Source organism: Pelodiscus sinensis, chromosome 24, assembly GCF_049634645.1.
Source record: "Pelodiscus sinensis isolate JC-2024 chromosome 24, ASM4963464v1, whole genome shotgun sequence".
Taxonomy (NCBI): Eukaryota; Metazoa; Chordata; order Testudines; family Trionychidae; genus Pelodiscus; species Pelodiscus sinensis.
The window spans coordinates 12,829,517-12,856,353 of NC_134734.1; the positions used below are offsets into that span (position 1 = coordinate 12,829,517).

At 54.5% G+C, this 26,837-nt stretch overlaps 2 protein-coding genes across 4 annotated transcripts; one reads left to right on the plus strand and one right to left on the minus strand.

Moving 5' to 3' along the window:
• The first annotated feature begins 328 nt into the window (after positions 1 to 328).
• On the plus strand, positions 329 to 3,173 carry LOC102456263 (mucosal pentraxin-like). The gene is made up of 2 exons (XM_075907672.1): positions 329 to 995; positions 2,358 to 3,173. Exons 1-2 carry the CDS (start codon positions 936 to 938, stop codon positions 2,973 to 2,975), a joined length of 678 nt encoding a protein of 225 aa, XP_075763787.1. The 5' UTR covers positions 329 to 935; the 3' UTR covers positions 2,976 to 3,173.
• A 13,890-nt stretch (positions 3,174 to 17,063) lies between these two features.
• Positions 17,064 to 24,923, minus strand: DUSP23 (dual specificity phosphatase 23). Of its 3 annotated transcripts, none has more exons than XM_075907244.1 (3): positions 24,767 to 24,923; positions 20,718 to 20,992; positions 17,064 to 17,648 (listed from the first exon to the last, which is right to left on the minus strand). In XM_075907244.1, the coding sequence occupies exons 2-3, from the start codon at positions 20,985 to 20,987 to the stop codon at positions 17,463 to 17,465; spliced, it is 456 nt and encodes a 151-aa protein (XP_075763359.1). In that variant the 5' UTR covers positions 20,988 to 20,992; positions 24,767 to 24,923; the 3' UTR covers positions 17,064 to 17,462. The 3 variants fall into 3 exon arrangements, with proteins under 3 accessions (XP_075763359.1, XP_075763361.1, XP_075763360.1); XM_075907246.1 differs by lacking the exon at positions 24,767 to 24,923 and adding an exon at positions 24,387 to 24,538; XM_075907245.1 differs by lacking the exon at positions 24,767 to 24,923 and adding an exon at positions 24,324 to 24,476.
• Positions 24,924 to 26,837: the final 1,914 nt, after the last annotated feature.

A 26,837-nucleotide genomic window follows, 5' to 3' on the forward strand; every position in this document is an offset into this window, starting at 1 on the left:
TAAGGGTGCAGTGTAGACGCATCCTTAGTAGCTGATGATGTGGGAAAAGCTGAAGTACTCCATGCTTTTTTTGCCTCTCTCTTGACAGACAAGGTCAGCTCCCAGACTACTGCACTAGGCAACACAGTATGGGAAGGAGGTGGGCAACCCTTGGTAGAGAAAGAATAGGTTAAGAACTATTAGAAAAGTGAGACATACACAAATCCATGAGGCCAGATTTAATGCCTCCAAGGGTACTGAGGGAGTTGGCAAATGTCATTGCAGAGCCTTTGGCCGTTATCTTTGAAAACTCGAGGTGGTCGGGGGAGGTCCCGGGCGACTGGAAAAAGGCAAACGCAGTGCCATCTTTTGAAAAAGGAAGAAAGACAATCCAGGGAACTACAAACCAGTCAGCTGCACCTTCGTCCCCAGAAAAACCACGTAGGGGATCTTCAAGGAATCCATTTTGAAGCACTTGGAAGAGCACTGTGTGTTGCTCTCCTGATGGGCCATTACCATAACTCTGTATCTTAGCTGGGGAGACCAGAGAAACTGGCCCCACAGGACAGTGTGGTGGAGTTCCCCTTCCCCCGGGGTAGGAAGTCAATCTCAGTGGCATGACCAGCACACTGCGGAACAACTTCAACGGGAGCCCTGTGATCCAACCTGTGACAGGGAGCGTCTCTGTCAATGGGCACTGCTGGGTGCACAGACATCTGCCCTGCACAGGAGGAAACAACAGCTGCCGGGGGGTGACATGATGAGCCCTGGATCCAAAGGGGAATGCCAGACTCCGCCCCGGGACATGATTGGCTGAGCACATTTCTCCTCCCACCTCCCCTCAGGGATAAATCAGGTCCCCGTGCCTGCAGACTGGCATTGCCTGGGCGCAGGATCGGGCAGAGCAGCCTCCTACCTCCCTTCTCTGTTTTCTGGTCACTCTGCAGGTGAAAAACATGGTGAAGCTGCAACTGTGGCTCCTCGTCTTCACTGGCCTCTCAGGAGCCGTCGCCCAGACAGGTAGGGGCAGTGCTGGCAGCACCAGGAGGCAAGCCCTGGCTGGGCAGAGAACGACCCTGCTGAGCGTGGGCTCCAGGGGGTAACTGAACGGCTGCCTCACTCTACCAAGGACACTGCGTCTGGTCAGAAACACTCGGCTGTAGCTACAGCCCTGTTGAGTCAGACCTCAGGGTACGGTGCACAGGCTGTTCCTAGGGGTGGCAGCAGGGCTTTGGGGAGAAGCAACGCTGGCATGTGGCAGGCCTGGCCTTTGACCCAGGGTTCTGTGAGGGTGAGGAAGGGGAGACCTGGCCGCACCCCTCGACTCGAGCTGGTGCTGCGGGCCAGCACAGAGCAGCTCAGATAAGTGCGGGCCCAGGCCTAACCCAGACAGAGCTCTACACAAAGATTTCCCCTGACGGTCGGGCTGCCAGGCATCCAGTTTTCCAGCAGGGCACCCGAGTAACCGAGGACACTGGTGGCTCCGGCTAACACTGCCAACCGGCCGGTTAAATGGGGTGTCTGCAGCAGGGAAGCCGCCAGCATGTCTGGCTCATAGGCAGAGGCTCAGCTGTGCTGCTCCCTCCTGCAGACACCACCCAGCTCCGGAGCTTCCATTGTCTGGGACCCACAGCCAATGGGTCTGACAGAGGCCGGGGCAACATAGGGAGCCACCTGGCTGCACCTCTGCCTAGAAGCAGGGGGGAGAAGCTACCACTTCTTGGGAGATACCTGAGGTAAGAACCTCTGGGGCCTGCACCCCAGCCCCGTTCCTACTCTTCAGCCGCCTGCCCCAGCCCTGAGCCCCCTCCCAGAGCCTGCAACCATCCCACATTCTGAACCCCTCAGCTCAAGCCCTGGACCCCGTCCGGTACACAAACTGCCTCCTGGAGCCCGCACCCCGTCCCTCACCACAGTCCCTTGCCCCAACCACTCCAACATGCTGTACCTTCAGGTCCATCCTGGAACTCTCTGCTGAGCCCCAAACCCTTCTTGCAGCCCCACCCCAGAGACCCCACATGCAACCAGAGCTCTCCCACCCTCCCCCATCCCAACCCCCTGCCTAGGCCTGGTGAAAATGAGTGAAGGTGGGGGAGAGTGAGCAATGCTGTGGGCGGGGGGATGGAGTGAATGGGAGTGGGCCTTGGAAAAGGGGAGGGTACCCAGAGAAGGACTGAGGTGGGGCAGGGAAAGGGTGTTTCGGTTTTTTGCAGTAAGAAATTTGGGAATCCTGTCTGAGAGCTGAGTACAGTCCCAGGGCTGGGAAGCAGGGCGAGGCCCAGGGCTGGAGTACTAGTCACTGGGGAACATTAGAAAGTTGCATTAATAAGAACCTGTCGGCATGATGAGATCTCAGCTGTTGCCTTTTGCGTCTCCACACGGATCTTGAAGGGCAGGCGTTTATTTTCCCCAAGGAATCTGCTGATGCCCACGTTGTCCTGGAGATGAATTGCAACCGTCCTCTACAGAACTTCACCGTGTGTCTCAGATATTTCACAGATCTGACCCGGCCCTACAGCCTCTTCTCCTATGCAAGCAGGGCCCAAGAAAACGAGATCCTCCTCTTCAAAGAGAAACCCGGGGAGCTCTCACTGACTGTTGGGGGGGAATGGGTGGTCTTCACATTCCCAGAAAACGCAGGCACAAGCAGAGGCTGGGAGCACGTCTGTGCCAGCTGGGAATCTGCCACCGGCATAGCCGAGCTCTGGGTGAACTGGAATCCCTTACCTAGGAAGGGGCTGCAGAAAGGCTACTCTGTCAGCAACCGGGGTCTGGTTGTCCTGGGGCAGGAGCAGGACTCTGTTGGGGGTGGGTTTGATGCCAAGCAGTCATTTGTAGGGGAACTTACTAAAGTGAATATGTGGGACCTGGTCACTGCAATGTCTGATGTGCGCGCTGCCAGCGCTGATTCGCAGTTGCCCCACTCTGACCTGAGCTGTGATGATTTGCAGTATCAGATAAAGGGCTATGTGGTATTGAAACCCCTGCTGAGATAAGGGCCCCATTGAAATGTAGCCTGGCCTTGGAAACCGGGGTCTGACCATCTAACTCTACACCCCATGTGAGCATGGCAGAGATTAGCGATGAACATAGTTCTGTGGCTTCTGTGCAAAACTAGGGTGTGTCTAGACTACCTAGTTTTGTCGACAAAAGTGGACTTTTGTCGACAAAACTATACCAGCGTCTACACTACCGCTGAGTTCTGTCGACATAACGTCGACAGAACTCAGCAGTTTTGTCGACGCTGGTAAACCTCATTTTACGAGGCATAACACCTTCTGTCGACAGAACTCTGTCGACAGAAGGTGTTATTGCCTGTAACGTTGCGTCCAGACTACGGAGTTCTGTCGACAAAGCAGCTTGCTTTGTCGACAGAACTCAATGTGTCTGGACGCTCTTTGTCGACGGAAGTTTTGTCGACAGTATCTGTCGACAAAACTTCCGTCGACAAAACGCGGTAGTCTAGACGTACTCCTAGTGTTAACCTCTATTCTTGTGACTCCTCCCCTCTGATGCTTGTGTCATTTGGGTATTTCCCTCTGTCCAAAGCCTGGTCTGACTTTGTATCCCAATAAATGAACTGAATTGCTTCCCTGCAGCCTGAGGTGTAGTGAGAATCCCAGCCCAACCCAGTGGGTGCAGTCTAAGAAAGGGAACTCGTTCTGTCTATGGGCTCTCAGGGTATGTCTAGACTACAGCCATGTAGATGAGCTTTCTAGACATAGGGAAATGAAGCGGTGATTTAAATAATCGTCACTTCATTTACATCAAAATGGCCACCGCGCTGTGCCGATCAGCTGTTTGGCGGCACAGCGTGGTAGTCTGAACGCTCTGTGGTCGACAAGGGAAAGTTCATCTACATGGCACCGTCGACGGAACCATGTAGTCTAGACATACCCTGAGAGTTCTAGGCTCCTCACGTTCACAGGAGTCAGCTCTTCCTTGGGAGAAACAGCCAAGAGGATCCCGTTCAATATCAAACACACTGACTGGAATAACATGGTTCCCATTCCACAGCGAGAGGGGACACATGGGTACAACTTGGAAGCAGGGTTCTTCTGTGCCCCTTAGCTCTTCAGCTCAAGTTGTCACTCACAATGCACAAGCTGCAACCTCCAACGGGCACTGTTCTCACTCAGTACGACAGCAGGTGATGCGCCACATGCAGTGGTCATGCCTTAGTAGTAGAGACTGTCAAGCTTAAAAGGTCTTTCAGGAACAACCACACAGCACACAGCCATAACTTCAAACACACACTCATACTTGGACTGTCCAATGGGTTTTAGCAGCTCACGACCTTTCCTATGCTATTTTACAGGGCAGGCTTTGAATGAAATAGACCATGACTCTACGACAAAGGTGAATGTTGGGGCTCCAGGGTGCTATGCAGAGGTACAGAGTGCCACACCTAGCCTGTGCCAGGAATGCCTCCTTTCTCTCCATAAAATCCCTTAGATTAGCGTCATGTCAAGTCCCTTGGCCTCCAGATTCCCATTTTGAAGCCTGTCACACCTAGAATTCTGTTGCCGTTATTGGTAGTTACGGCTCATGGAAGGGAACATGATGGAAGGAAAACGTGGTTGGCTCTGGATACCCTGTTGCAGTCTGGCTACAATCCAGGCCCAAGTTAGTCCCTTTCCCTTCACACACTGCTTGGTAGCCTTTGCCTTTCTTTGAAGCCAACTAGTGTAGGACATCGTCGCGGAATTGGCTTGGGCCCATACAGTCTCAAAGTCAACAAAGTTCTCTCTGTTTGCCTTAGATCTAGAGCCCATAGGGACACATGGAGCCACAGGCAAGTCACATCGACCATCACAAGAACAAGCTCTGTTGTTTTTTATCAATTGTATTAAAGTTACCAACAAAGATACAAAAGTCCCAGTTCCCACAGCTCCTAGATAGATACACGCCCCCCGTCTAACCACAGACAGACTCACAGCCTAAGTAGTGTGCGAGTCTGACGTCTCTCTCATGGATTGAGAATCAGGACAGAATGGATCCTCCTGGAATCTGCCTTAGGAAGCTCAGTTTGCCTGAGCACCCCCTTTGTACAATGGGAGTCTGTCTGTACTGACATTCTGTGCTTGGCCATGAAAGTGAACATCCCACCAGTCAAGCTGCAGAACCACCTGTTCCCCCCCTCCCCCAACACCACCACCAAGCAGGAGCTGCCCAGTAAGATTGCCCACACTGCAATTTCCTGGTCCATCCTGAGCCCCCTGTTTCTCCTCCCCCCCCACACACACACCTACACACACACATACACACACACCAAACAGGAGCTGCCCAGGTAAGATTGCCCGCACCCAATCCTCTACCCCAGGACTGAGCCCTCCCCACACTCCTAGCTCCCTACTGCGTGCAACAGATGCAACCAGTTGCAAAGCTGATTGAGGTTGGCATTCATTGGCTAAGCAGAAGAGGCTGCCAGAGGCAACCAGAGATTGTCAGAAATGAGACATCCGGGAAGGGAGCAGCAGCATTCTCAGATTGGAGCCTAGAGGTTGCTGAGGCCCCAGCAGTCCTGGTGGCCATGGTCTGATGTCCTCTCTGGACCCTTGCTGTGCTCTCCCTGATTCCTAAATTGTTCACCCCTGCCCTGGGTGAAGGGAAAAGGCTCCCTAAAGTCCAGAGGCAAATGGCTTCCACAAGGCAGAGGTGAGTTCTGGCAAAGGGCTCCCCAAAGAAATGACCAAAGGGGTGTGGCCAGCCATCAGCGTCCCATCCTCAGGTCCAATCAGAGATGGGTTCTGGTCCCCCTTGATACTAATCCACTACCTTGGCAATCACTTAGCTAAACCTGGCCTTGGGAATCTCAAACTTTGGCCTTTTGTACCCCAAAGTCCAAGGACAAAAACGTTTGGATTTTGCTCCTGCTTATTCTTCCCATGGCACATTTACACAGCAGTGTGGTTATGGGTCTCAGTGACTGGGATGGGGGCACTGTCCTTCGGAGTTCCTCCCAGAGACTGGGAGTTGTGCTGCCATCTTTTCCCCACTTCTGGCACCACTTGTTGTCTGCTGACTTGGTTAAGGAAAATCTTCAGTGCTCCTCCGGCCGCAGCAGGGAGTTGCCCTTCCAGGGGAGAGATGCACACCTCCGATCCTAGCAGCAGGGCTAGATTAAGAAAGGGGCTTTGCGGTGTCCCAAGCCCGCCCTGCCTGGCAGGGTGGAGGGAAGTGGCTCCGCGTGCTGCCTTTCCTTCCTGCCTGTGACATTATTGGATTTTGATAGGAACAGGCAGGTCATTGTGGCTCCCTATGTGGCGTGCTTGCTCCAAATTCTGTGCAAGGTGGGCTAAGTGAGGTGTCTAATGAAAGCTTATGCTTTGCTGATTCTATGATATATAGATCTCATATACTCCGTCCTGTTTTTAATGGGAGAGTCCCATTTTGAAGCCCTCTGGCAGGTGTCCCGACTTTTTTTTTTTTTTTTTAATGTGTGAATTATACATTATTTCCAGTTCTGGCGCTCCCCCTGCTGGTCAGTCATGGTCAGTGCAGCCGCAGCAGCCTCCTGCTTGTAGCCATTAGGTGGCGCTCAGGCAGGGTGCAGTGGCAGAAAGACAGGCAGCCAATGGGAGGAGAGGCAGCCTGTGTGTGATAGTGGGGTAAGGGGGGGGGGGTGAGTGAGGGGTGTGTCACCCCTTTCATGGGCACCCTAAAGCGGGGTTCCCTGGGGGGTTGTCTGCCAGCACGTTCAGGCTGTGGGACTGAAGCCACCAAACCCAGCATATGCTGTGGGGCTGAAACCTTGATACTTGGTGGCTCTTCCCACACTGAATTCCTAGTGCGCTCAGGCTGAAGCCCTGATCCGTGCGGTGCTCCCTGAATTTCCAGGACCACACAGGCTGAAGCCCTGATCCTCAGCGCCTCTCCCCCCAGCTGAAGCCCCACTCCCCTGCTCCGCCTCCCACAGGCGCTGAAGCCACAAGCCCTGGCAACCCCTGCAGGGCTGAAAGCAGGAGCTGAGGGGCTTATGCCCCGACCCCCACCCCAAACTGAAGCTTAGAGCAGGAGCGCTGAACCCTGGATCCCCTGGAGCTCCCCATGCAGCAGAATCCCCCAAGCCCATGGGCAGAGCTAGGGGTGGGGGGGAGCACTGGGGATGTTGCCCTCCCAAACTTCAGTGGAAGTGCAGGGCAATCCTCAGGCCAGACCCACACCTCCTCTCTCCCCACCAACTGGCCAGCTTGGACAAGGGAAGCCAGAGCAAGGCAGGGCAGGGCAGCTGCTCCTCTGGCTGGTGCCATGGCAGAGGCAACAGCGCTGCTCCCTCCTCTCCTGCCACTGATGCTGGTGCAGGGGGTTGAAGCTGCCCCTCAGCTCCCAGACCCCTTTGTTCACACAGCCAGTAAGAGCTGCAGGGGTGGGAAATCCAGCTCCATGGCTGGCAGAGCCCTCGGGGAACAGAGGGACCAAAAGCTCTCCTGGAAAACAGCCCCCTTCTCTGAACCCTGAGGCATCCTCCTGTCTGCACATAGCCCCTAGCTCCCCTCTCCCTGCACCCTGAGCTACCCCTTGGCCACACACAGTCCCTAGCTGCTCTCTCTGATGGGGTAACACAAACATTAATGAGTTTTCTTCTCTACCATGGGAAACTTCTGATGCACAGTGCGGATTTCTATAGTAAGTAATTGAGAACCCTTCTCTTAGTGAAAAGCTTGTTGGACTTTGGGCTAAGTGTGCTGGGAAAATGACATAAGGCAAAAACTGCAAGTCAAACTCAGGAAAGAGAACTTTGGTTTTGGTTGTGGTACTTACATCTCTCAGAACTGCCTGCAAACAGCAGCTGAGTGTCTTCCATTTGATTTGCCATGAAAGCTTATAAATACTTTACACTGTTCCAGTTGAAGAGTTGAAAGACTTCTGCCAATTTGTTGGCCTTGAGTATTTTAAATTGGTAAAGATGAGCAGCTCACGATTCCCTTCTAGAACTAGACAGAATTTTGTTGATTTTTTATGGGCACAAGGCATATTTTCTCACTCAAGACACATGCCCAAAACTGTTCAAGAAAGTGACCCTTGCACAAAACTGGGGTTTACTTTTGCTAGTAAGCAAACAGCCACCTTTCTGAAGATGGTAGAGGCAATCAAGAAAAACAACCCATCGGTGACAGAAGTTGCACTGCATATTCGTACCTTCAAAATAATTTAGCACAAAGCTCAGAGAAAGATTAGTCACATCACACACCGAGACTCTGCTGCAGTCTTTGGTCGAGGGTGGGGAAATTAAACAGGAATTTTACAAGGCAGTTGAGAATTGTTATTCAACATCTCTGAAGCAGTTGGAACCCTGGAAACCTGCCTTTGAATGCACAGAAACACTTGAGTGGGCCCTGTTGAGAAGCATGCTAGTGTGGGGTATAATACAAAACATTCTTGCCTTTGCCACACGAGAATTCCCACTCGATGTTTGATAGATCAAAATCATCTTTTTGATGAATGGTCAGATGGAAAACCTACAATTTCCTGTCACATCTGTCTGCAAGACTCAGAAAACCCCCATTTCTGAAAGGGGGAGGAATGTTTTTCAAAAGATGGGCAATAAGGCAGTAGAATACTCAGATATGGCAAAGGCTGTTGAGTTTGTTTTTTGCCACAGCCTGTATTTAATGTGTCTTTTAAGTAATTAATGCAGTTTGGTCACTTGAAAAATCATGTCGCCGTGCTTTTCCCCATGAAGGCTATTTTGTTTGCAAGAGTGAATTTTGCCCTAGACTGTGCTGCGTTTTCATGACAAGTTGCTGAAAAACAAGCAGATCCTTCAAAAAATCGCTTCATCTGGCAAACACAGTCCCCGAGAAGCATCCCGCTGTGGAGGAAACAAGAAAAGGATGAGGCAGACACTTGTAAAGAGCAGTAAGCTCAGAATAGTAAGTATATATTGTTAACTTTTTACCAATTATTAGTTACTAGAGGATTTACCTGGCATTGCCTAGGTCCTTGTGATGGCTGAGGGCAGTGGATGGGGATGCAGCAGTCAGAGCAGGGGGCTGAGAAGTGGGGGGGAGAGGGAGGTGCTAAGGACAGGATGGTGGAAGGTGCAGAATTCAGGGAAATGAGAGTGGTGCTGCTCTAGTTGTGACTCCTCTGGGGGGTCGGGGAGTGGCTATCTCATGGGGATGGGGCTGCACTGCCCAGCCCCCATCAGCTGGCAGTTCCTGGATGGAAGATTGTCTGGCCCCCGACCAGTCAGCCTGTCTTCCCTCCACCTCTGGTGGCTCCTCCTAGGGAGGCAGGCCTGGGCTGTCTGGCTCCAGCTGCCAGCTCCCCCCAGGGAGGACAACAGGTCCTCCCAGGCGGCAATGGCTGTGTTGTCCAACCCCGGTCCCCCGGCCAGTGGCTCCTGATGGGGAGGGCTATCTGGCCCCCACATCTGACCAGCATGTCTGACCCTTCAGGCGACTCCTTAGGGAGGCCAGTGCTGTGCTGCCCAGCCCTGGGGGTGGTTTTACGGGGGCCACAACAGTGGATCTGGTGGATGGTAGAACTCCCCTTTGTCCCCATCCGGCACAGCGGCCAAAGGCTGGGAGGGGAGGGGTTTGGAGCAGGTGGGCCACTTTACCTGATCTGATGGCGGCAAGATGGGAGCTCCCCCACCCCATTTGAATTTGATTCTTTGCTTTCTTCCATATATAATGCCACTCCCCTACCAGCCCACCCGACTCTGTCCTTCCAATATATTTTGCAGCTTGGTTTGACTGGGTCCTACTAATTATTTGCATTCCACCTATTATATCAGCATCCTCATTTGATATTAGGCACTCAGGCTCCCCCATCTTACTAATTAGATTTCTAGCATTTGTATTCAAATGCTTACCCCATTTATCAATGTTCAGTTGTCTTCCTTCATGTGACGTTACTGATTGGGACTCTCGTTTGGCTCTTTCTCTTTGTTTCCTACCTGTTCTTTATCAACTTCTATTCTCTGCTGTTTGCTAAAATATGAACACCTTTGAATACCCTCGAACATACAAATACTATTTAATACACTCATGCTTAAGGGAGGGCGGTCTGTGGCCAAGCTGTCTGCTCCTGCACACCTGGCGACTTTCCCCCCAGCACTTAATTTAAAACCCCTCAATAACCTTTTTAGTTTTCCATGCCAGCAAATTGCTTCTGCTTTGGGTTAGGTGGAGCCCTGCATAGATTCCCCTTTTGCAAAAGGCTCCCTGGTTCTTACTAAACCTAAAACCCTCCTCCCTACACCATCCGTGCATTAAGACCCTGAAGTTCTGCCTCAAACTTGCCCAACATGGGGAACTGGAAGCATTTCAGAGAATGGCCCAAGGGAGTTCATAGACTGTAATCCATTACCTAGCAGCCTATATTTGGCTTCTACAACCTCTATCCTACCTATTCCTATGTCAGTGGTACTTACATGTGTCACAGCTTCTGGCTCCTCCCAGCACTCTCCAGGTCAGGGGTCCCAAATGATGGTACCTATACCTTTGGGGGGCACACAAGACATCTCTAGGGGACATGCAGGAGAAATTGTGCAATGGTGCTGTCAAGGCCATCCCCCACTGTGGCACTCTGAGTGCAGAAGGTGGGAGGCAGCAAGAGACTTTAAAAATCCTTTGTCTCATTAGGCTTCTGCTGAAAACGCTCCCCAACATCACCGATTCCCTGGCCTTGGGAAATAGGCTGCCATCATCAAATGTAAAAAACCACTTCTTCTTAGACTCAGGAAGAAGCACTTGAACTTCTTCCAAAGGGTTACCCCCAAGCTCTTTTACCACAAAAGAGAAAAAAAGAGAAAATAAACTGCAACCTCTCAGTCTTAGGCACACACACACTGCCCTCCTATGACCTGCCAGGATACAAGAATCAAATCATTGTCTTAAAAAAGGTGATTTCATTAACAAAGCAAAAAGATATACTTGATAAAGCATACTTGGTTGCTAGGTGTTACAGAGCAGCTGAGAAAACAACAGATTAAAACACAGAAAAAAATTGTTTCTCTGGGCTACATCTCTAATACAGTGTATGGGGGGAGGGGCACTTGGAGTCAGCACAAAGAATATTAATCAAACAACAAAACAAAGAAAATGACCTGATCACAACTAAATAGACAATTTCCTGTCAACTCACAATCCATGCTTCAAGGTCCAGTCAATTTCCATGCCTGGTATTCCTTTTAGGCATGGCAGTTCTGCCTGGTTCAATCCATCTTGTTCCCTCAGCTCCTAGCTTAAAACTCCCGCAAAGAAAACAGCAAACAGGTACACATTTTCAATTCAAACTTCACGACTCTCTCCCATTGGCCCCCCTGACTCCCTGCCAACACCCGCTCGTTACCTGAATTTAACCCTCTAGACACCAAATGCTGCCCAGCACTCCTCCTATCCATCATGGGTGGTTTTTTATTATTTTCTTTATTGCATTTTCATAAGCTACTCAGATGAAACACTCCATGGGAATTTGTTATATAAAATATGGTGGGTCATTTACTTCAAGATGTACCAATGAGAACGCACATACACAGAGACACTGATGTACAGAGCCCTCACCTCCAATCACAATACAGCGTGGGTTCAGTTGCCCAGCAACTGTTGAGTCTAGCTGAGTGCAGAAGGTTGGGGTTGTTTTTGTGGTACACATTGTATCGTATCTGCATGTAGCAGTGAAATATGGGCAGACAGCTAGAGACAGGTAGTGTTAAGAAGAACACACAAAGTACCAGTGATGACAAGCAAAGGGATAAAATTTGTCCTCCCAGTATCAATGCACTTGCTGAAATTACTCATTGAGACAACTACTGATTCAACTGGCGGATCTCAGCCTGTGAAGCGAAACGTTGACATCAGGGACAAAACAGGATCTCTGACAAAGAGATGAAAAGCCCATGGAAATGGGTTTTACTTGGGCTGGAGACTGAGAGTACCCTCATGGCCGTGTGTGCTGTGTGGTGAAGTCTTGTCAAATAAAACCATCTCTTCTATGCAGACACTTGGAAACAAAACACGGACAAGGAAAAACCACCGGTATATTTCAAGCGGACATAGGTGCAGCTGATGGAGAGCAAGAAAATTAGGCATCCTGCTGCTCCTGATGACAATCATAAGGCCCTTGAAGCATCACGAGTGAGTCGCAAAGTGGTGAAGTCAGGAAAACCGTAGCAGCTGGGACCATGTGTGGCCTCAGTTATGGCCAGTGCTGGGCTTGGAAAGAAGGCCTCAAAATTCACTCGGTTGGTGCCATTCTCCAATATTGCAGTGTCACACTGAATGGATGAGGCGGCCAATGATGTCCTAACTCAATTAGTGAACCCTGCCACCAGCAGTGAGGACTTCGCTCCGCAGCCGGGTGGATCCTCGACCACCTTCTGGTGGATATGCCAGTCACCGCCCCACCAGAACAACAGCTGAGGAGATTTTTCCAGTTGCTTGACAAGAGTCATAAATCAACGTCTTATCTGGTCTTGGCGTATTGGCATCTACACTGGTGGAGCAAAGCCAGTGACTGGAGGTTCAGTGGAGCAGTGAGACGTATCAGAACAGTTGCTCCCAATGCGACGTAGGGAAATGCTGTTTGCTGACCAAAGCAGGCCCACCAACTTGAAGAAGTGCTGGTTGTTACAAAGAAGTCAAATGTTATGAAAGTTTGACCCTTGAATTCCAGACCTTTTTCCCACTCTATGGAATGAGCTGGGAAGCTATCTTGCCAATCTGCAGCTCCACACAATGGTTTGACGGCTGTGACAGGGCATGTTTCTTTGAACTTCACGCAGGTCAAGATACTCTTTAGAGACCACCCATGCCCACTCTCTCGCTGTCTGCATGACACGGCCTCTCACGGCTGGGCGGCTTGTCAGATACATTCTCTCTCCTGAAAGAATCAAATCGAGGACGTCAAGGGCTGAATGCAACCGTCTTCAATGTCCAGGACAAATGATGAAAAAAGCTGACATTCTGGGCTCGCTGCATAGAGGAAAACAACACTGATGTGTCCCCAAACAGGCGTGAATTCCTGACAACAAATGAACTACAGTTTCAGGGCAGTGTTAAAGGTGACACCAAGCAGCATTGCACTGAACTGGTGAGGCAATTTTGAGAGTACTTTCTCCCTCAATAGGACATGCAACCATGTGGGTTCCCTACCCTTTCGCAATGTTTTCTGCAATACCCAAGCTGCAAAATTTGTCAATAAAAGAACCAGAAAATCTCCCGGACACCTCAATGGCTGTGAACTCCTGGTATGAGTCCCAGCAAAGGCAAGTGGCTGGCTTTTGGATCCAGATGTTAGCTGAGTTCCCCGAATTGTGAGACTGGCCAAGTCTTTGGTGCTGTTTGCTACCCCTGATGTGTGTGAAAGTGGATTTTCATCACTCGCTGGAATGAAATCAAAGTCACATCAGTGCTCCAGGATAGAAAACAACGTATGCCTCAAACTATCCCCAGGCGCTTCAGACGTGTGCTTGTGCTCAGCCAACCTCATCCATCACATTACTGGTGAGAGGTACTCAGCCATTCTTTACATTGGTTAAATACAAGCGATCATTAAAACTGAACCTGTAAATGATATATATTACTACTATAGACCTTTATATTACATGGGTTTATGTGTATTATAATTTGTACCCTGTTTGGGCACTGAAGGGTTGCCATATAAAACCTGCATTCTGGTACAGATACATGGGCAGCCGGTAAGTCTGGAAGGGGAGGGTGCAATAAGAAAAGTTTGGGAACCTCTGGTCTAGATGGTTTGTGAGATCCGCAACCTTCACACCCAACAAGCAATTCACCCTGGAGTTTTCCTGGTTATCACAAACCCACAATCTGTATTTCTAATTAACTGAGTCCCCCATCACTGTTGCCTGTCTCTTCCTAATAACTGGGCTATGCACCTCTGCAGAGGTACAAGAGGACACCACGGCATCATCTGGAAGGAAGGTCCCAACTATGAGATTGTTTCTTTCTGCTCCAGCCTCATGTTCTCCTTCCAAGATTTTCACCCTCCTTAGCAGCACAGGTGCTGTCAGGCTGGGCATGGAACTGCTCTTTTGTGCCCAGAAAGCCTCCTGTCTGTATCTCTGTCTCCTTTTGCTTCTCCAGTTCAGCCGCTCTGTCTCAGGTCCCGTATGGTCTCTGCAGGCTGTGAGCTCCTTGCACCGAATGCACACACACACCCCACCGGCCCACAAGGCAGGTAATCTACATGCTGCATTCAAAGCAATAAACTGAACTTCCCCCTTCCCCCATTCTTGGACTTTCACCTGCATTCCTTCTCCTCCTGCAGGCTGGCTGGGGTGTTTTTGGAGGGGGGGGGGGTGTTAATTGACCTGAGATTGTTAATCGGCTGTTTCTGGTTCCCACATTCCTTTTCTAAACTCCCTGGCAAAACATCCCTTGTCACTAGCGCCTGTGGTCACTTAGGAGCTGGCTTTTTCAACCTTTGTTCTCCCAGAGTGGCCCCTCCCCCTCGTTAAGGGACCCTAAAAGGATGAGGGGTCAGAGGACGTGGGAAGCTCTCAGCTTTGCCTAGCAGGCCGCCTGGCTCCACACACAGCCCCCAAAGAGAGCAGACTATAAACGTCAATCCAGCCAGCGCACAGCAAACAGACCACAGACAAAGGAGGATACTTCCAACTAGAAAGTGACTTGCCACCTCTAGCTCCCAAGACTCAACTCCCTGCACAGAGCAAAGCGAAGGCAGAGAGCTGGAGAGGCCATAGTTTCCAGGGGCACCATTGGGCAAAGGCCAGGAGGGTTCCCAGAGGGGAAAAGCAGCCCAAACTCTTTTCAGACCTGCCAGATGCTTTGCATGGTGCAGCCAGGCAGCTCTACATGCCTTCCTGCATCTGAGAAAAAAACACAGCAAAAGGCCCCTCTAATGCACTGGCCTAGAGCTACCTGTGAAGGCCACCAGTCTCAGCTCTTCCAGCTATGAATGTTTCTGTGCATAAGCAGGATCTGAAAGAATGTGCCCCTTACAGGGAGCTGGAAGTGGGGAGAGACCCTGAGTGTGTCTATAAGGTGCCACATGACTATTCGTTGTATGTAATTACTGTTTGCTCCTGCTTTGCTTAGGATTGTTAAATATTCACTTGACAGAGCCGTGTTTTGCTCATTGTAATCAGCTTGGTGGTGTGGGCTTGCAAATTGTGTTAATACCAATTGCAATGTCTGTAATTATCGCGGGACTATGAAAAAGAGACGTGGTGCTTAGCCTGGCTCAAAGAGAGAGACACGCTCAGTTTAAAGAATGAGACTCTCTGGGTGTGTGCATGTAAATAGTTCGCTCCAGTTTACCTCGCTTTGCTAGACAGTCAACTGAGGCAGGGGCATTTTGCCCATTCTCATGTTTGGCTATTGTGGGGTCACAGATGATGTCAATACTGAACGTGGGAATTGTGAAATACGGTCACCAAGGCTTGCGATGATTGTGGGAATGCAGCAAAGACAAACGGTGTTTAACCCAGTTCACCAGCAGAGAGACACGGTCAGTTTAAAGGACCTGGGATGGACAAGGGCTCCACGGCCAATGTTCTGTGAGGTTAAGTGGGAAGGACATGTCTGTCAATCAGCAGGATATATGCCCGCCAGCCATGAGCTTTAAGACTGGCTCAGCCTCTTTCTCCCCAGTGACTCAACAGTAGAGCTAGAATAGGTTCCCTAAGGAGTCTCTTTTGTTCTTTTAAATTTACTCCAGCGGATGCTGGAATTTCTTGCGGCTGGGCTGTGCTTTGGGCCAAGAGTTGGAACTACTGAGAGCTGAAATCATCAGGGTTTTTGCCCTAAGCCAAATCCACCACAAGCAGGCGGAAGCAGTGAGCTGCCAGCTGATGGAGAGCTGTGACAAGTGATCAACAGAGCAGTGGTGGTACGATGAGCAGTCAGCAAGGAGGCGGGGAAGAGGGGAGATGAATGGCCAGCAGGGAAGAGAGGAGATGAATGGCCAGGAGGGCAGCAGCGGAGAACAGTGAGCAGGCAGATGGCGAGTGACCAGCAGAACAGGTAAGGTGCCTCTTCACCTCCCATCCTGAGTGGGGAGGCAAACTCTGCGGCTGCATCTCTGAACTCTGGGTCGGCCCTGACCAAGTGCAGCGACTGTGAGTGGGGTGCAGAGAAGGGTTGGGCACGGGACGGGGACAATGACATTGCTGGACATCAGAACCTGAGCAGAAAAGGACACAGCCCAACCTACTTGGGGATGGGCTCTTTCCTCGTGGTTTAATGTTTCTGAACCCTGTTTGTGGTGTTTCCCCAAATGAATGCCAAGTTACTGCCCTCCCTTCTATTCAATGTTTCTTATCTACGCTCAGACCCTGTGCTGTGAGTGGGGAAGAAAGAGGCACCCAGGGATGGTGTGTGAATTCCCCAGGTTACAGGGTGGGGACTTGAGCCAGTTCTGTGGTGGGTGGATGTCTGAGACCCCCCCCCCCCCCCACCACCGCAGTAGTTTCGCTCCTGGGCTCAGCAGCTGGCACAGCCTCTCTCTGCTCCCGCCCCAGACAGCTGCGTGAAGCACGGTGGCATCCAGGCTATGATGTCTGATGTGGGGGCTTTGGGGCAAAGGGAGTGGCATAGAACCCTCTCACAGCCTCCCCCTCCACCCTGCACAGTAGAGGGAGGACACCCTGGCTGCTTTCCAGTCACTCCTCTCCCATGGCAAGTCCTTCCCGGCCTTAGCAGCAGGTGTGACTTGCGGGAGGGGATGACGCTGGGTGCCAGGTGGGAAGTGCCCCTCCCATCTGGCTTGAGGCTCCCAGTCTTGTGCTGGCCTTGGAGAAGCTTGGTCGCGGGCTGGGAAAGCTGTCATGCAGCAGCCGATCCTCCCACAGCTGGGCCTGCAGCACTGGAGTGCCCAGCAGGACCAGACTGCACCCGGCTGCCCTGGACCCACGGCCTCTGCATCCACAGTGAATCCCACGCAGGGTGGGGGCCGCCTCTCATGCAGTCACAACCCCTAGAGCCAGCAGCACGTGGTCTGCCCCAGCAGCTCCCCAGCCCCCCTCACCTCTGTGCAGCTCTGGACATGCTCACAAGAAACGCCGCGGTTCCATGGGAGTAGTAGGAGCAAACCCCTCCCCTGCCTCCACCCAGCATGCAGCGCCCCACACAGAGACCACCAGGGGAGCCAGCACCAACTTCTTTTATTGGGGGGGTAGCACTTTGGCAGCAGCTCAGAAGAATAAAGCCCCCCACCCCTCCAGTGCTTGCCAGGACCGGCTCCACCCTGCGCCCTGCAGGCCTGGGTAGCCTCCCGGCAGCCCTGCAGGGCCCAGCCCCACTCCCTAGGGGGCCGACTCACCCAAGGCAAAGATCCCAGAGGTGGGGGCGCCTCACCCCTCGCCAATTCAAATCTCGACCTTTTGGCCTTGCATAAAGGGGGCTGAGGCGTGCCCGGGCCCAGCGCAGGCAGACACTGCCGAGAGGAGCAGGGAAGGTCCCCTCCTGGGCAAAGGAGCACCCAGCCACAGGCCCAGTCGGCGCCCACAGCGGGTGTCAGGAGCCGAGCGGGGGCGCCGGTCGGGGCTATTTGATGTGGTGGTGGAACTGGATCACGGCTTTCTCCTGCTCGTGCGTCTCGATGGCTCCGGGCCGGAGTCTCCGGATCTCGTGGATGGCATCGACCCCGGTGAGCCTCTGGGCCTTCACCAGGTAGCAGGCCAGCAGAGTTCCCGTCCTGCCAAACCCCAGCAAGCAGTGCACCGCCACCGCCTGGGGGAAGAGCACAGCGCAGGGTTGGGCCAGGCCTGGTACCTTCACCCCCACTCACTCCCCTCCGCCGGGAACAGGCCCAGGGCAGGAGGGGCGCCCCCTCTCCAGGACTGAAAGGCAGAGCTGGGTGCCACAGATGGAGCGCCCTGGCCGGCCTGGTGATCAGCAGACCCTGATACGTTGCAGGGAGCAGCAGAGAGAAGCCCTGAGGCTGCCCTCTGCCCACCTAGCACCAGGCATCCTCTGGGGTGGCAGCAGCCGTGGGACATACCCAGGGGCTGGCAAGCTGCTCGTGCTGCGCTGGCCCAAGCCCTGTTCGCAGTGACGGCTGCCTGGACAGCAGGATCCCCTGACGGGCCGTCAGAGCCCAGAGGGTGGGGCAGGGCAGGAATGGCGCAGTGCCCCCAGCCTCCACGCTGGTGCAGAACGGCACTTGGCCCTGCCCCTGTGCAGTGGGAAAGGGAGGAGGAAGGAGCTGAAAGACCCCTCACGCCTTGGGGGACATGAGAGCGCCAGCTGTGCCAGGGCCCTCCCTGGCAGATTACAGGCAGCCAGGGGCCCAGCAGGTGCTATGGGCCAGTTATTCGCCAGCCCTGTGCCCTAGGCAGAGGCTTGCTGTGGCAGACTGTGCCAGTCTTCATACTTCTGGACATGGGCAGCCATGGAGAGCCACAGTCACTGTCCACGTGGCAGAATCCCCGCCACCAATTCCCACCTCCGCCCAGGGGGGCGAGTCGCCTTCAGCCCTGCTCCCTCCTGCATAGAGTCAGAATGGCACAGCCGGGTGTGTCCAGCCTGAACCTCGGGCCAGGTCCCAGCCCAGCATGTGGCCCGGAGACACCGGCTCTAGGACCAGGGCTGTCCTCATTGCGGAGTGGGTGGGGGGCAGGCCCAGTGGGTACACCAGGAAGGGGAAACTCCAGCACTGCTGGCTCAGAGCTTGGTCCTTTCTCCTGGGACTTGCCCCAGGGGGCAGCAGTTCCTGCCTGCTGGCCGAAAGACCTTCCCTGGGGCGCTGGGTGGAGTTGGGGCTCAAAGCAGAGGTCTGCTCAGGCCCAGTTTTAAAGCCCAACCCAGCCCTGCACTGTGCCCAATCCTTTTCAGACACCTCCCCCATTCCAATGCCACGGCCTTGCCCTTGGGGCTCAGCCCGGTGGGAGCTTCCAGCTCCCTACGTCCTTTCCCCAGACCCAGCACAGTGAGGGGGCAGGCTACACAGCCCTTGTCACATGTGTCACAGGCAGGAGGAGGTGGTAAGAGCTGACCAGAGGCCTAGTGCAGTGGCTCTCAACTTTTTTGGCCCGCACAACACAGACCTTTCCGCAGACCACCAGCCAACCGCCCATGATGACAAAATGGGTGCAGGAGGATGTGAGGGTATGGAGTCTCGCCAGCAGGTTGGGTGCAGAAGCAGGGTGGACATGGGAGATCTGGGAGGAAGGGAGGATGCAGGAGTGGCATGGAGGTAGGGGGTCTGGGAGAGAGGGTGCAGGAGTGGAGTGGAGTGGGGATTGGGGGTCTGGAATAGGAACAGAGTGGGGGATCTGGAAGGGAGGGTACAGGAGTGGGGTGGAGATGGGGGTCTGGGAGGGAGGATGCAGGAGTGGGAGGGGGTGGAGGTGGGGGTCTGGGAGGGAGGTAGCAGGAGTGGGATGGAGGTGGGGGTCTGGGAGGGAGGATACAGGAGTGGGATGGAGGTGGGGGTCTGGGAGGGAGGATACAGGAGTGGGATGGAGGTGGGGATCTGGGAGGGAGGGTACAGGAGTGGGATGGAGGTGGGGGTCTGGGAGGGAGGTTACAGGAGTGGGATGGAGGTGGGGGTCTGGGAGGGAGGTAGCAGGAGTGGGATGGAGGTGGGGGTCTGGGAGGGAGGTAGCAGGAGTGGGATGGAGGTGGGGGTCTGGGAGGGAGGTAGCAGGAGTGGGATGGAGGTGGGGGTCTGGGAGGGAGGGTACAGGAGTGGGATGGAGGTGGGGGTCTGGGAGGGAGGGTACAGGAGTGGGATGGAGGTGGGGGTCTGGGAGGGAGGTAGCAGGAGTGGGATGGAGGTGGGGGTCTGGGAGGGAGGATACAGGAGTGGGATGGAGGTGGGGGTCTGGGAGGGAGGATACAGGAGTGGGATGGAGGTGGGGGTCTGGGAGGGAGGTAGCAGGAGTGGGATGGAGGTGGGGGTCTGGGAGGGAGGTAGCAGGAGTGGGATGGAGGTGGGGGTCTGGGAGGGAGGTAGCAGGAGTGGGATGGAGGTGGGGGTCTGGGAGGGAGGGTACAGGAGTGGGGGGGGTGGAGGTGGGGGTCTGGGAGGGAGGATACAGGAGTGGGATGGAGGTGGGGGTCTGAGGGAGGTAGCAGGAGTGGGATGGAGGTGGGGGTCTGGGAGGGAGGGTACAGGAGTGGGATGGAGGTGGGGGTCTGGGAGGGAGGTAGCAGGAGTGGGATGGAGGTGGGGGTCTGGGATGGAGGGTACAGGAGTGGGATGGAGGTGGGAGTCTGGGAGGGAGGATACAGAAGTAGGAGCAGGGTGGAGGTGGGGGTCTGGGAGGGAAGGTGCAGGAGCAGGGTGGGGTGCAAGGTCTTGGTGGGAGGGGGTGGGAGAGGTGGGGGTGCAGGGTCTGGGCATGAGGGCGATGGGGGTGCTTACCTGGCTCCTGCCTGCTGCTGCACTGGCTGTGATTCTAGCCAAAGGGAGCAGCAGAGAAAGCCTCCAGGCAAGTGGTTCCCCAGCCAGGGAGAGGGGAAGCAGCAGCGCGTGGAACCGCTTCCCTCTCCTGCGAGCCAGATCCAGCCCGCGAGGCTCTCCCCACCCACATCAGCAAGCCACCTGTGGCTCCCACGAGGGGCTGCGGGGCTGGAAGGCCAGTAAAGCCTCCCTGCCTCAGCGGAGGGGGGCGCGAGTCCTGAGCCCATGGCCACCTGCCAGATCGTCGCTGCTCTCGAGGGTTGGGTTGGGGCCCAGCAGGCTGCAGGACTCCAGCAAAAAGGGAAGGGCACAGGGGGAGACGGGGCACTTGGTGACCCCAGACCAGCAGCCAATCACACTGCACCGGGGGAACAGGGGCAGACGGACCAGACCTCTCCCTTGGCGTTGGCGTCCTCGGTGATCTGCAGGAAGCGCTTGATCAGCTCCAGCGAGGGGGCGCAGAAGTCAGGGATGCGGAGACGATGGACCACGATGCCAGGGCAGGTGTCGTGGTAGGGGGGGCTGCGCTCACTCAGCGACACCAGGTGCCGGATGCCGTGCTCGTGCATGTATTGATAGTGTGCGGGCAGTCGCGGCATGGCCAGCCCTGCCAGCTTGCCGGGCACCACCCAGGAGAAGTTCGGAGGGACGGCCGATGCCATCGGTGCTGCAGGCAGACACAGCAGTGTTAGAAAGCGCCCTGTGCGCCAGCAAGTTCCTAGCACCCTGCCGCCCCATGCATCTCCAGCTAGAGATGTAAAATCCTTTGAAATAGTTAACCGGGTAAACCTTGGCTACGTCTACACTGGCATGATTTTCCGAAAATGCTTTTAACGGAAAAGTTTTCCGTTAAAAGCATTTTCGGAAAAGAGTGTCTAGATTGGCACGGACGCTTTTTCGCAAAAGCACTAGCTTTTCCACCAAAAAACCCCAATGGCCATTTTTGCGATCGGGGCTTTTTTGCAGAAAACAAATCTGAGCTGTCTACACTGGCCCTTTTGCGCAAAAGGGACTTTTGCCCAAATGGGAGCAGCATAGTATTTCCACAAAAAGCACTGATTTCTTACAGTAGGAAGTCAGTGCTTTTGCGGAAATTCAAGCAGCCAGTGTAGACAGCTGGCAAGTTTTTCCGGAAAAGCGGCTGATTTTCCGGAAAAACTGGCCAGTCTAGACACAGCCCTTGTGTGTAACTGGTTAATCACCACATTCTGGGTCCAGCTGGCCAGGCTGGTTAACCGGTTACCTTGTAAGCAGGCTGATAAGCCCTGGTAAGCCTCTTATATCCCTATCTCCAACCTGGCCCAGGGCCTCCCTCCAACCCCATCCTTGGCTCCAAAGGCTCCAACCTCTGCTGCTCCAGGGCAGTGGGGGGCGGGAGGTGAGGGGGAAGGAGGCACCATCTCCTCCCTTGTCGCTCTATGCGCTCTGCAGATAGCTACCTGGCAAGGGGGCCAGGCACTTGCATGGTGGCACCAGCCCTGCCCCACGTGTCCAACACAGACTCCAGCTGCTTGAGCTGGCCCAGCCTGCCAGGTGGCAGCGGAGGGCTAGATACTCAAGCCAGGGCCGGGCTAGTCGGCCTCTCATTCAATGGGGCTGGGTAGGGAGCTGCCAGCCCACAGCCCTCCCAGCATCCCAGGCAGATCCAGCTGTAGTCACTGCGCTGTGCGAACGGGTGCAGAGCTAAGAGACCCAGGAACCCAGACACGTGTAGATGAACTGGAGAGGGGTCAGTGCAGAGCCACGGGGATGACTTGACCAATCAGAAGGCCAGCCTGAGAGACGGCAGGAGCACGTAGTATTTAGCTTCACAAAGGAAAGGTGAAGGGGTGGCTCCTAACCCTATGTGGGGAACAAAGCGCTGATCTAGCAGAGAAAGGCCTAACACAATCCCACGGCCGGAAGCTGAAGCCAGGCAAATCCGGCCCAGATAGAAGGCATCCGGGTGCCACAGTGGCCCCTAAAAAAGCTGGAGTATCTGGCCGGGGTTTCAGACAGTCACAGACAAGGGGGAGCAAGGTGCCCAGCCCGTGGATGGTGCCTGGCCCCAAGCTGTCGAGCAGCACCCGACAGAGGCCAGCCCGTCAGTGCTGTGATCTCTGCTGGTTCCTCCTCCAGGAAGTGCTTCTGCATTCCTTCCTGCTGCCCTCCCCTCACCAGGCCATGCAGAGCCAAAGGAGGACTCCTTCCCTAGCCAGCCGGGGTCCCCAGGGCTCCCACTGGGCACTAGGAATAGGCCCTAGCCACTCAGCGCCCTGCCTGAGACGGGGACCAAACCATGCTCCTGGCTGGGGTACCAGAGAGAGATTTTTGAAAGCGCTCCCCATGTAGTTGTCCCCCCCCCCCCCCCCCGCTCGCCACATGCACCCACAGCCCCCTGCTGTTCCCGGCTCTGCTCAGGTGTGCTCCTTGTGTGCAACTGGGGCTCGGGCCCTGCTGTGACAAGCGCCAGAGGAAAGCGACCCTGGCCCGGCCCAGCCCATCCGTCGAGTCCCAAGGCACAGAAATGGAGCCCTGGTCCTTATAAACCCCGCGCGTCGTCTCGGTCTCCTCTAGGAAAACGATTGACGCTTTTTGGAGTCAGATTAAACAGGGGGCAAAGGGCAGACAAGCCCTAAATTACTGCTAGGCCCCGGCTCTCGTTTTCACTGTTCCACAGAAGAAGCTCACCCCATGGAGCCCCAGGGCTCGGCTGGGCTACCAGTGTCACCCCGCGTCACCTCCTGGCAACTGCACAATGAGCACATTTCAGCCAGCCAGCAGCATGGGGAGCCTCAGTTTCCCTCAGATCCCCAGGGTGGGTGAAGCAGGGGAAAACGACACCCAGACTCCCTGCCCCAGGTACAACTCTGCCTGCCTCAGTGTGCCAGCACCCCCGGCTGAGAACGCAATGACCTGTGGCTGCATTGGTCTCCAGCAGCTCCCAGGTGGCTGCCCCTATACATGCTTTAGCAATGCAAGGAGAGGGAGGGACTCAGGCCCTGTCAGGCCCAGCAGAGCAGCTGTTCCGCACCAAGTGGCACGGACAAGCCAGTGGCACATCCTAGACGGATTATCAAACACTCTCACGGTGTCATTTTCTTCAAGCTCTCAGAATAATTATTTAGCCAGAACCTTTGGGATATCTCTCAGAAAATGTCATCTTGGCCCCACGGGGCATTTACCCCTTTAAACCGCTTGCTCCTTACTTGCTACAGTAATATCATGCACTGGTGAGCTCTGCACCTTGCTTTAAAGGAGGTCTGTTGCCATGTTTGGTTTTATGAGAGCAGAATAAGCAGTCCCCTCTGCTCACATTTCAAGTCTGCCCATTGCAGCAGGGCCTGGATTTCTGTGCCTGTGCTAACTGCAGTGGTCAGGGGACACTCCGGGGCCATCCACTCACACGGGATTTTCCACCCTCCCTGCTCAGTGCTGCCCTGTGTCATACAGGGGTGATCACAGTGGTCCCTTCTGGTCTTGGTCGCTGACCACAGAATTCAGCCTCTGGTGCCTGCAGCCCGTGTGATGCCTGGACAATGGAAGGGGCAGCGATCCTGGCGCTGGATGGGCAACCAGACCCATTGGGGCTGCTGCCTTTTAGGATGCCATGGTGGAAAGTCTATGCCTAGCACTGGACAGCTGGGGCCACTCTGGAGTCATAAACCACAGGGCTGAGGGTTTGAGGCAGGTCAGTGAGACAGGAAGCCGGGAGGGGCAATGCACCCCTGAGCCTGGCACCTCCCAGAGTACCACCTCCTGCCTAACACTTGCACCCCCATAGCCCGGCATCCACAGCACCCCAAGTCGGGCAAAGGACTGAGCCCAAATCAGCTAGAACCCTTGATCTGGCACCTGCCCCCCTTCCCAGCACCCACAACTCCCCCAGTCCGGCACCCCCAGCCCCTGGAGCCTGGCAGGGCGGGCACCCACTCTGCCTGACCCCCCCCCCCCCCCAGCCCGGAGCCTGGCACTGCTGCCCCCCGCCAGGCGCCCCCACACCGCAGCCTGCCACTCACAGCTGCTCCCGCCTGGCGCAGCAGGCGCCCCCCGAGACCGCGCCCCCCCCCCTCCCGACTCGCCCTCCGGGCTGCAGCAGGCGGAGGCCACGGCCGCGTAACTTCACCAAATTTGCGACTTTGGGTGCACTGAGCACGCGCACCCGGACTGAGCAAACTCAGTAGCCTTCGCTGTAGCCGCTGCCCTCGTAGAATTTGCTTCCTCCTCTTTGGAGGGGTTTAAAATGATGAAGGGGGGCAAATTGCAACGGGGGGGGGGGTCATGGTCTGAGCAGGGGGCAGACATTTGCCGGCTGGAGGGATCAAGCTACTGTAGGTAGCGTCAGAAGAGGGGCTAGAGAGGAAAAATTGGGGGGGGGGGGTGGTAGCCGGGGTTAAGTGGGGGGGGGGAGGACTAACACTACCAGACCCGTTTCGGGAGGGGGAGAGGAGGGGGCAGTTACCCCGCAGTACGAGCCTCCTGCTGTCCTTGTAAATATCGGGTTGCAAAGGGTTTTTTCTTTCTCTTCCCTGGACGCTGCATGTCAGCCCCCGAGCAGGGGGCGGGCTCCTGGGTTTGAGATCTTAAAGGCACAGGCCTCCCAATCCCTAGACGTCAATGCTTAGACACAGCGCTGGCTGCGTCTAGACTGGCAAGTTTTTCTGCAAAATCCTCTGATTTGCAGAAAAACTTGCCAGCTGTCTACACTGGCCACTTGAATTTCCGGAAAAACACTGACGATCTCATGTAAGATGGTCAGTGATTTTCCGGAAATACTATGCTGCTCCCGTTTGGGCAAAAGTCTTTTTCTGAAAGACTTTTGCGCAAAAGGGCCAGTGTAAACAGCACAGTACTGTTTTCCGCAAAAAAGCCCCGATTGCGAAAATGGCGATCGGGGCTTTTTTGCGGAAAAGCGTGTCTAGATTGGCCACGGATGCTTTTCCGAAAATGCTTTTAATGGAAAACTTTTCTGTTAAAAGCATTTTCAGAAAATCATGCCAGTGTAGACGTAGCCTGAATGTATACAAGTGTGAAATATTGTACAGCCAGTTCCTGCCTCAAACTCTGCCTCTCACATTTGGAGTATTTAAGATTCTTCTCTCATTTTCTATGTCGATATGAAGTCACTGCAGCTCCTTTCTCTTCTGTACTGTGCTGAGGTGCTAAACTCCCTCCCAGAGCCCCCACATCCACACCCCCTCCTGTACGGCAATCCCCTGCCCCAGGGCAGAGCCCGCATCCCCCACCCAAACTCCCCCTAGCCTGCACCCCTCCTGCACCCAAACTCCATCCCAGAGCCTGCGCCCCAAACAGGTTAACCTTTTGTGGGCCCTCATGGGGGCAATGGGGACATGGGGCAGAGTCCTCAGAGCAGGGGTCTCCAACCTTTTTAAGCACGAGATCACTTTTTGAATTTAAGTGCAATCCAAGATCTACCTCATATATAAATACCCTGGCCCCACTTCCTTCCTACCCCTTCTGCAAGGCCCCGCCCCTGCTCCCTCTATCCTCCCTCTCTTGCCCATCCTCACTCACTTTCATCAGCCTGGGGCAGAGGGTTGGGGGCGCAGGCTTTGGTCTTGGATTAAGGGATCTGTAGTGTGATAAGGGCTCTGAGCTGCTCTTGGGACAGGCAGGTGGACATAGGAGGGGTTTCTAGGTGCAGGCTTTGGGAGGGTGTTTGGATGCAGAGGTGCTCAGAGCTACGATAAGGGCTTGGGTATAGGAGGGGGTTCATGACTAGGGTAGGAGTTTGGGATGTGGGCTCCATTTGGGCACTGCTGGTGGCTCCTGGGTGGTGGTGCAGTGGGGCTAAGGCAGGCTCACCTGTGCCCTGGCCCTGAAACACTCCCTAAAGCAGCCAGCAAACTCCATCATTAGTCTTGTCGTGCCCCCTCTCTGCTCCGTGGAGAAAGGAGAAAGAATGGGAGAGAAAGCACAGAAAGCAGGAGACTCTCGGAGGGGCAGTTCCAAGGCAAAGGGTAGGAAATGCGCAGCAGTGCAGGGAGGGGCAGCTGAAGTGCTGGCACTTGATAGCCTCTTGGCCAAACCCATCAGGATCACCTGTCAGGGGCTCCAAGATCTACCAGTAGATCCCGATCGACTGTCTGGTGACCACTGCCTCAGAGTGAGGGGCTGGCCAGGGGCAATGGGTCATGTCACCGCAGGGACAACCATGCTCCACCCAGCCCAGTAAAAGGGCACTGTTTACAAACTGGCATCCGCCAGACACAGAGTGGCCTCCTGGCCCTGCGCTGCTGCCATCATGCTTCTTCCCCTTGGGGGTGGGCCCCTGCCGCACCATGCTACCCCTGCCCCCCACCCAGCACCCCTCTGACCTCCTACATCCAGTGCCACACCACTCAGAGACCCTCACATGATCATCCAAAAATGTTAAGTAGTTGTTATTGGTTTTAGGAATTCCAGCTCTGTGTCTATTGTAGCACTTGCTATGATTTTTGTACTTTGATTTGTAATTAGGAGTTTTTAATCCTACAGCAGAGGCATAGCAAAGGGGGATTTGACTGGGGAGG

What these genes read in the sequence shown, in the direction of transcription:
- LOC102456263 (XM_075907672.1), top strand. Translation starts at nt 936, where the DNA reads ATGGTGAAGCTGCAACTGTGGCTCCTCGTCTTCACTGGCCTCTCAGGA. An exon ending in TCTCAGGAGCCGTCGCCCAG is followed by an intron (nt 996 to 2,357) that starts ACAGGTAGGGGC and finishes TTGCGTCTCCAC; the next exon opens with ACGGATCTTGAAGGGCAGGC.
- DUSP23 (XM_075907244.1), bottom strand. Translation starts at nt 20,987, where the DNA reads ATGGCATCGGCCGTCCCTCCGAACTTCTCCTGGGTGGTGCCCGGCAAG. An exon ending in ACGCCAACGCCAAGGGAGAG is followed by an intron (nt 17,649 to 20,717) that starts GTCTGGTCCGTC and finishes CTCTTCCCCCAG; the next exon opens with GCGGTGGCGGTGCACTGCTT.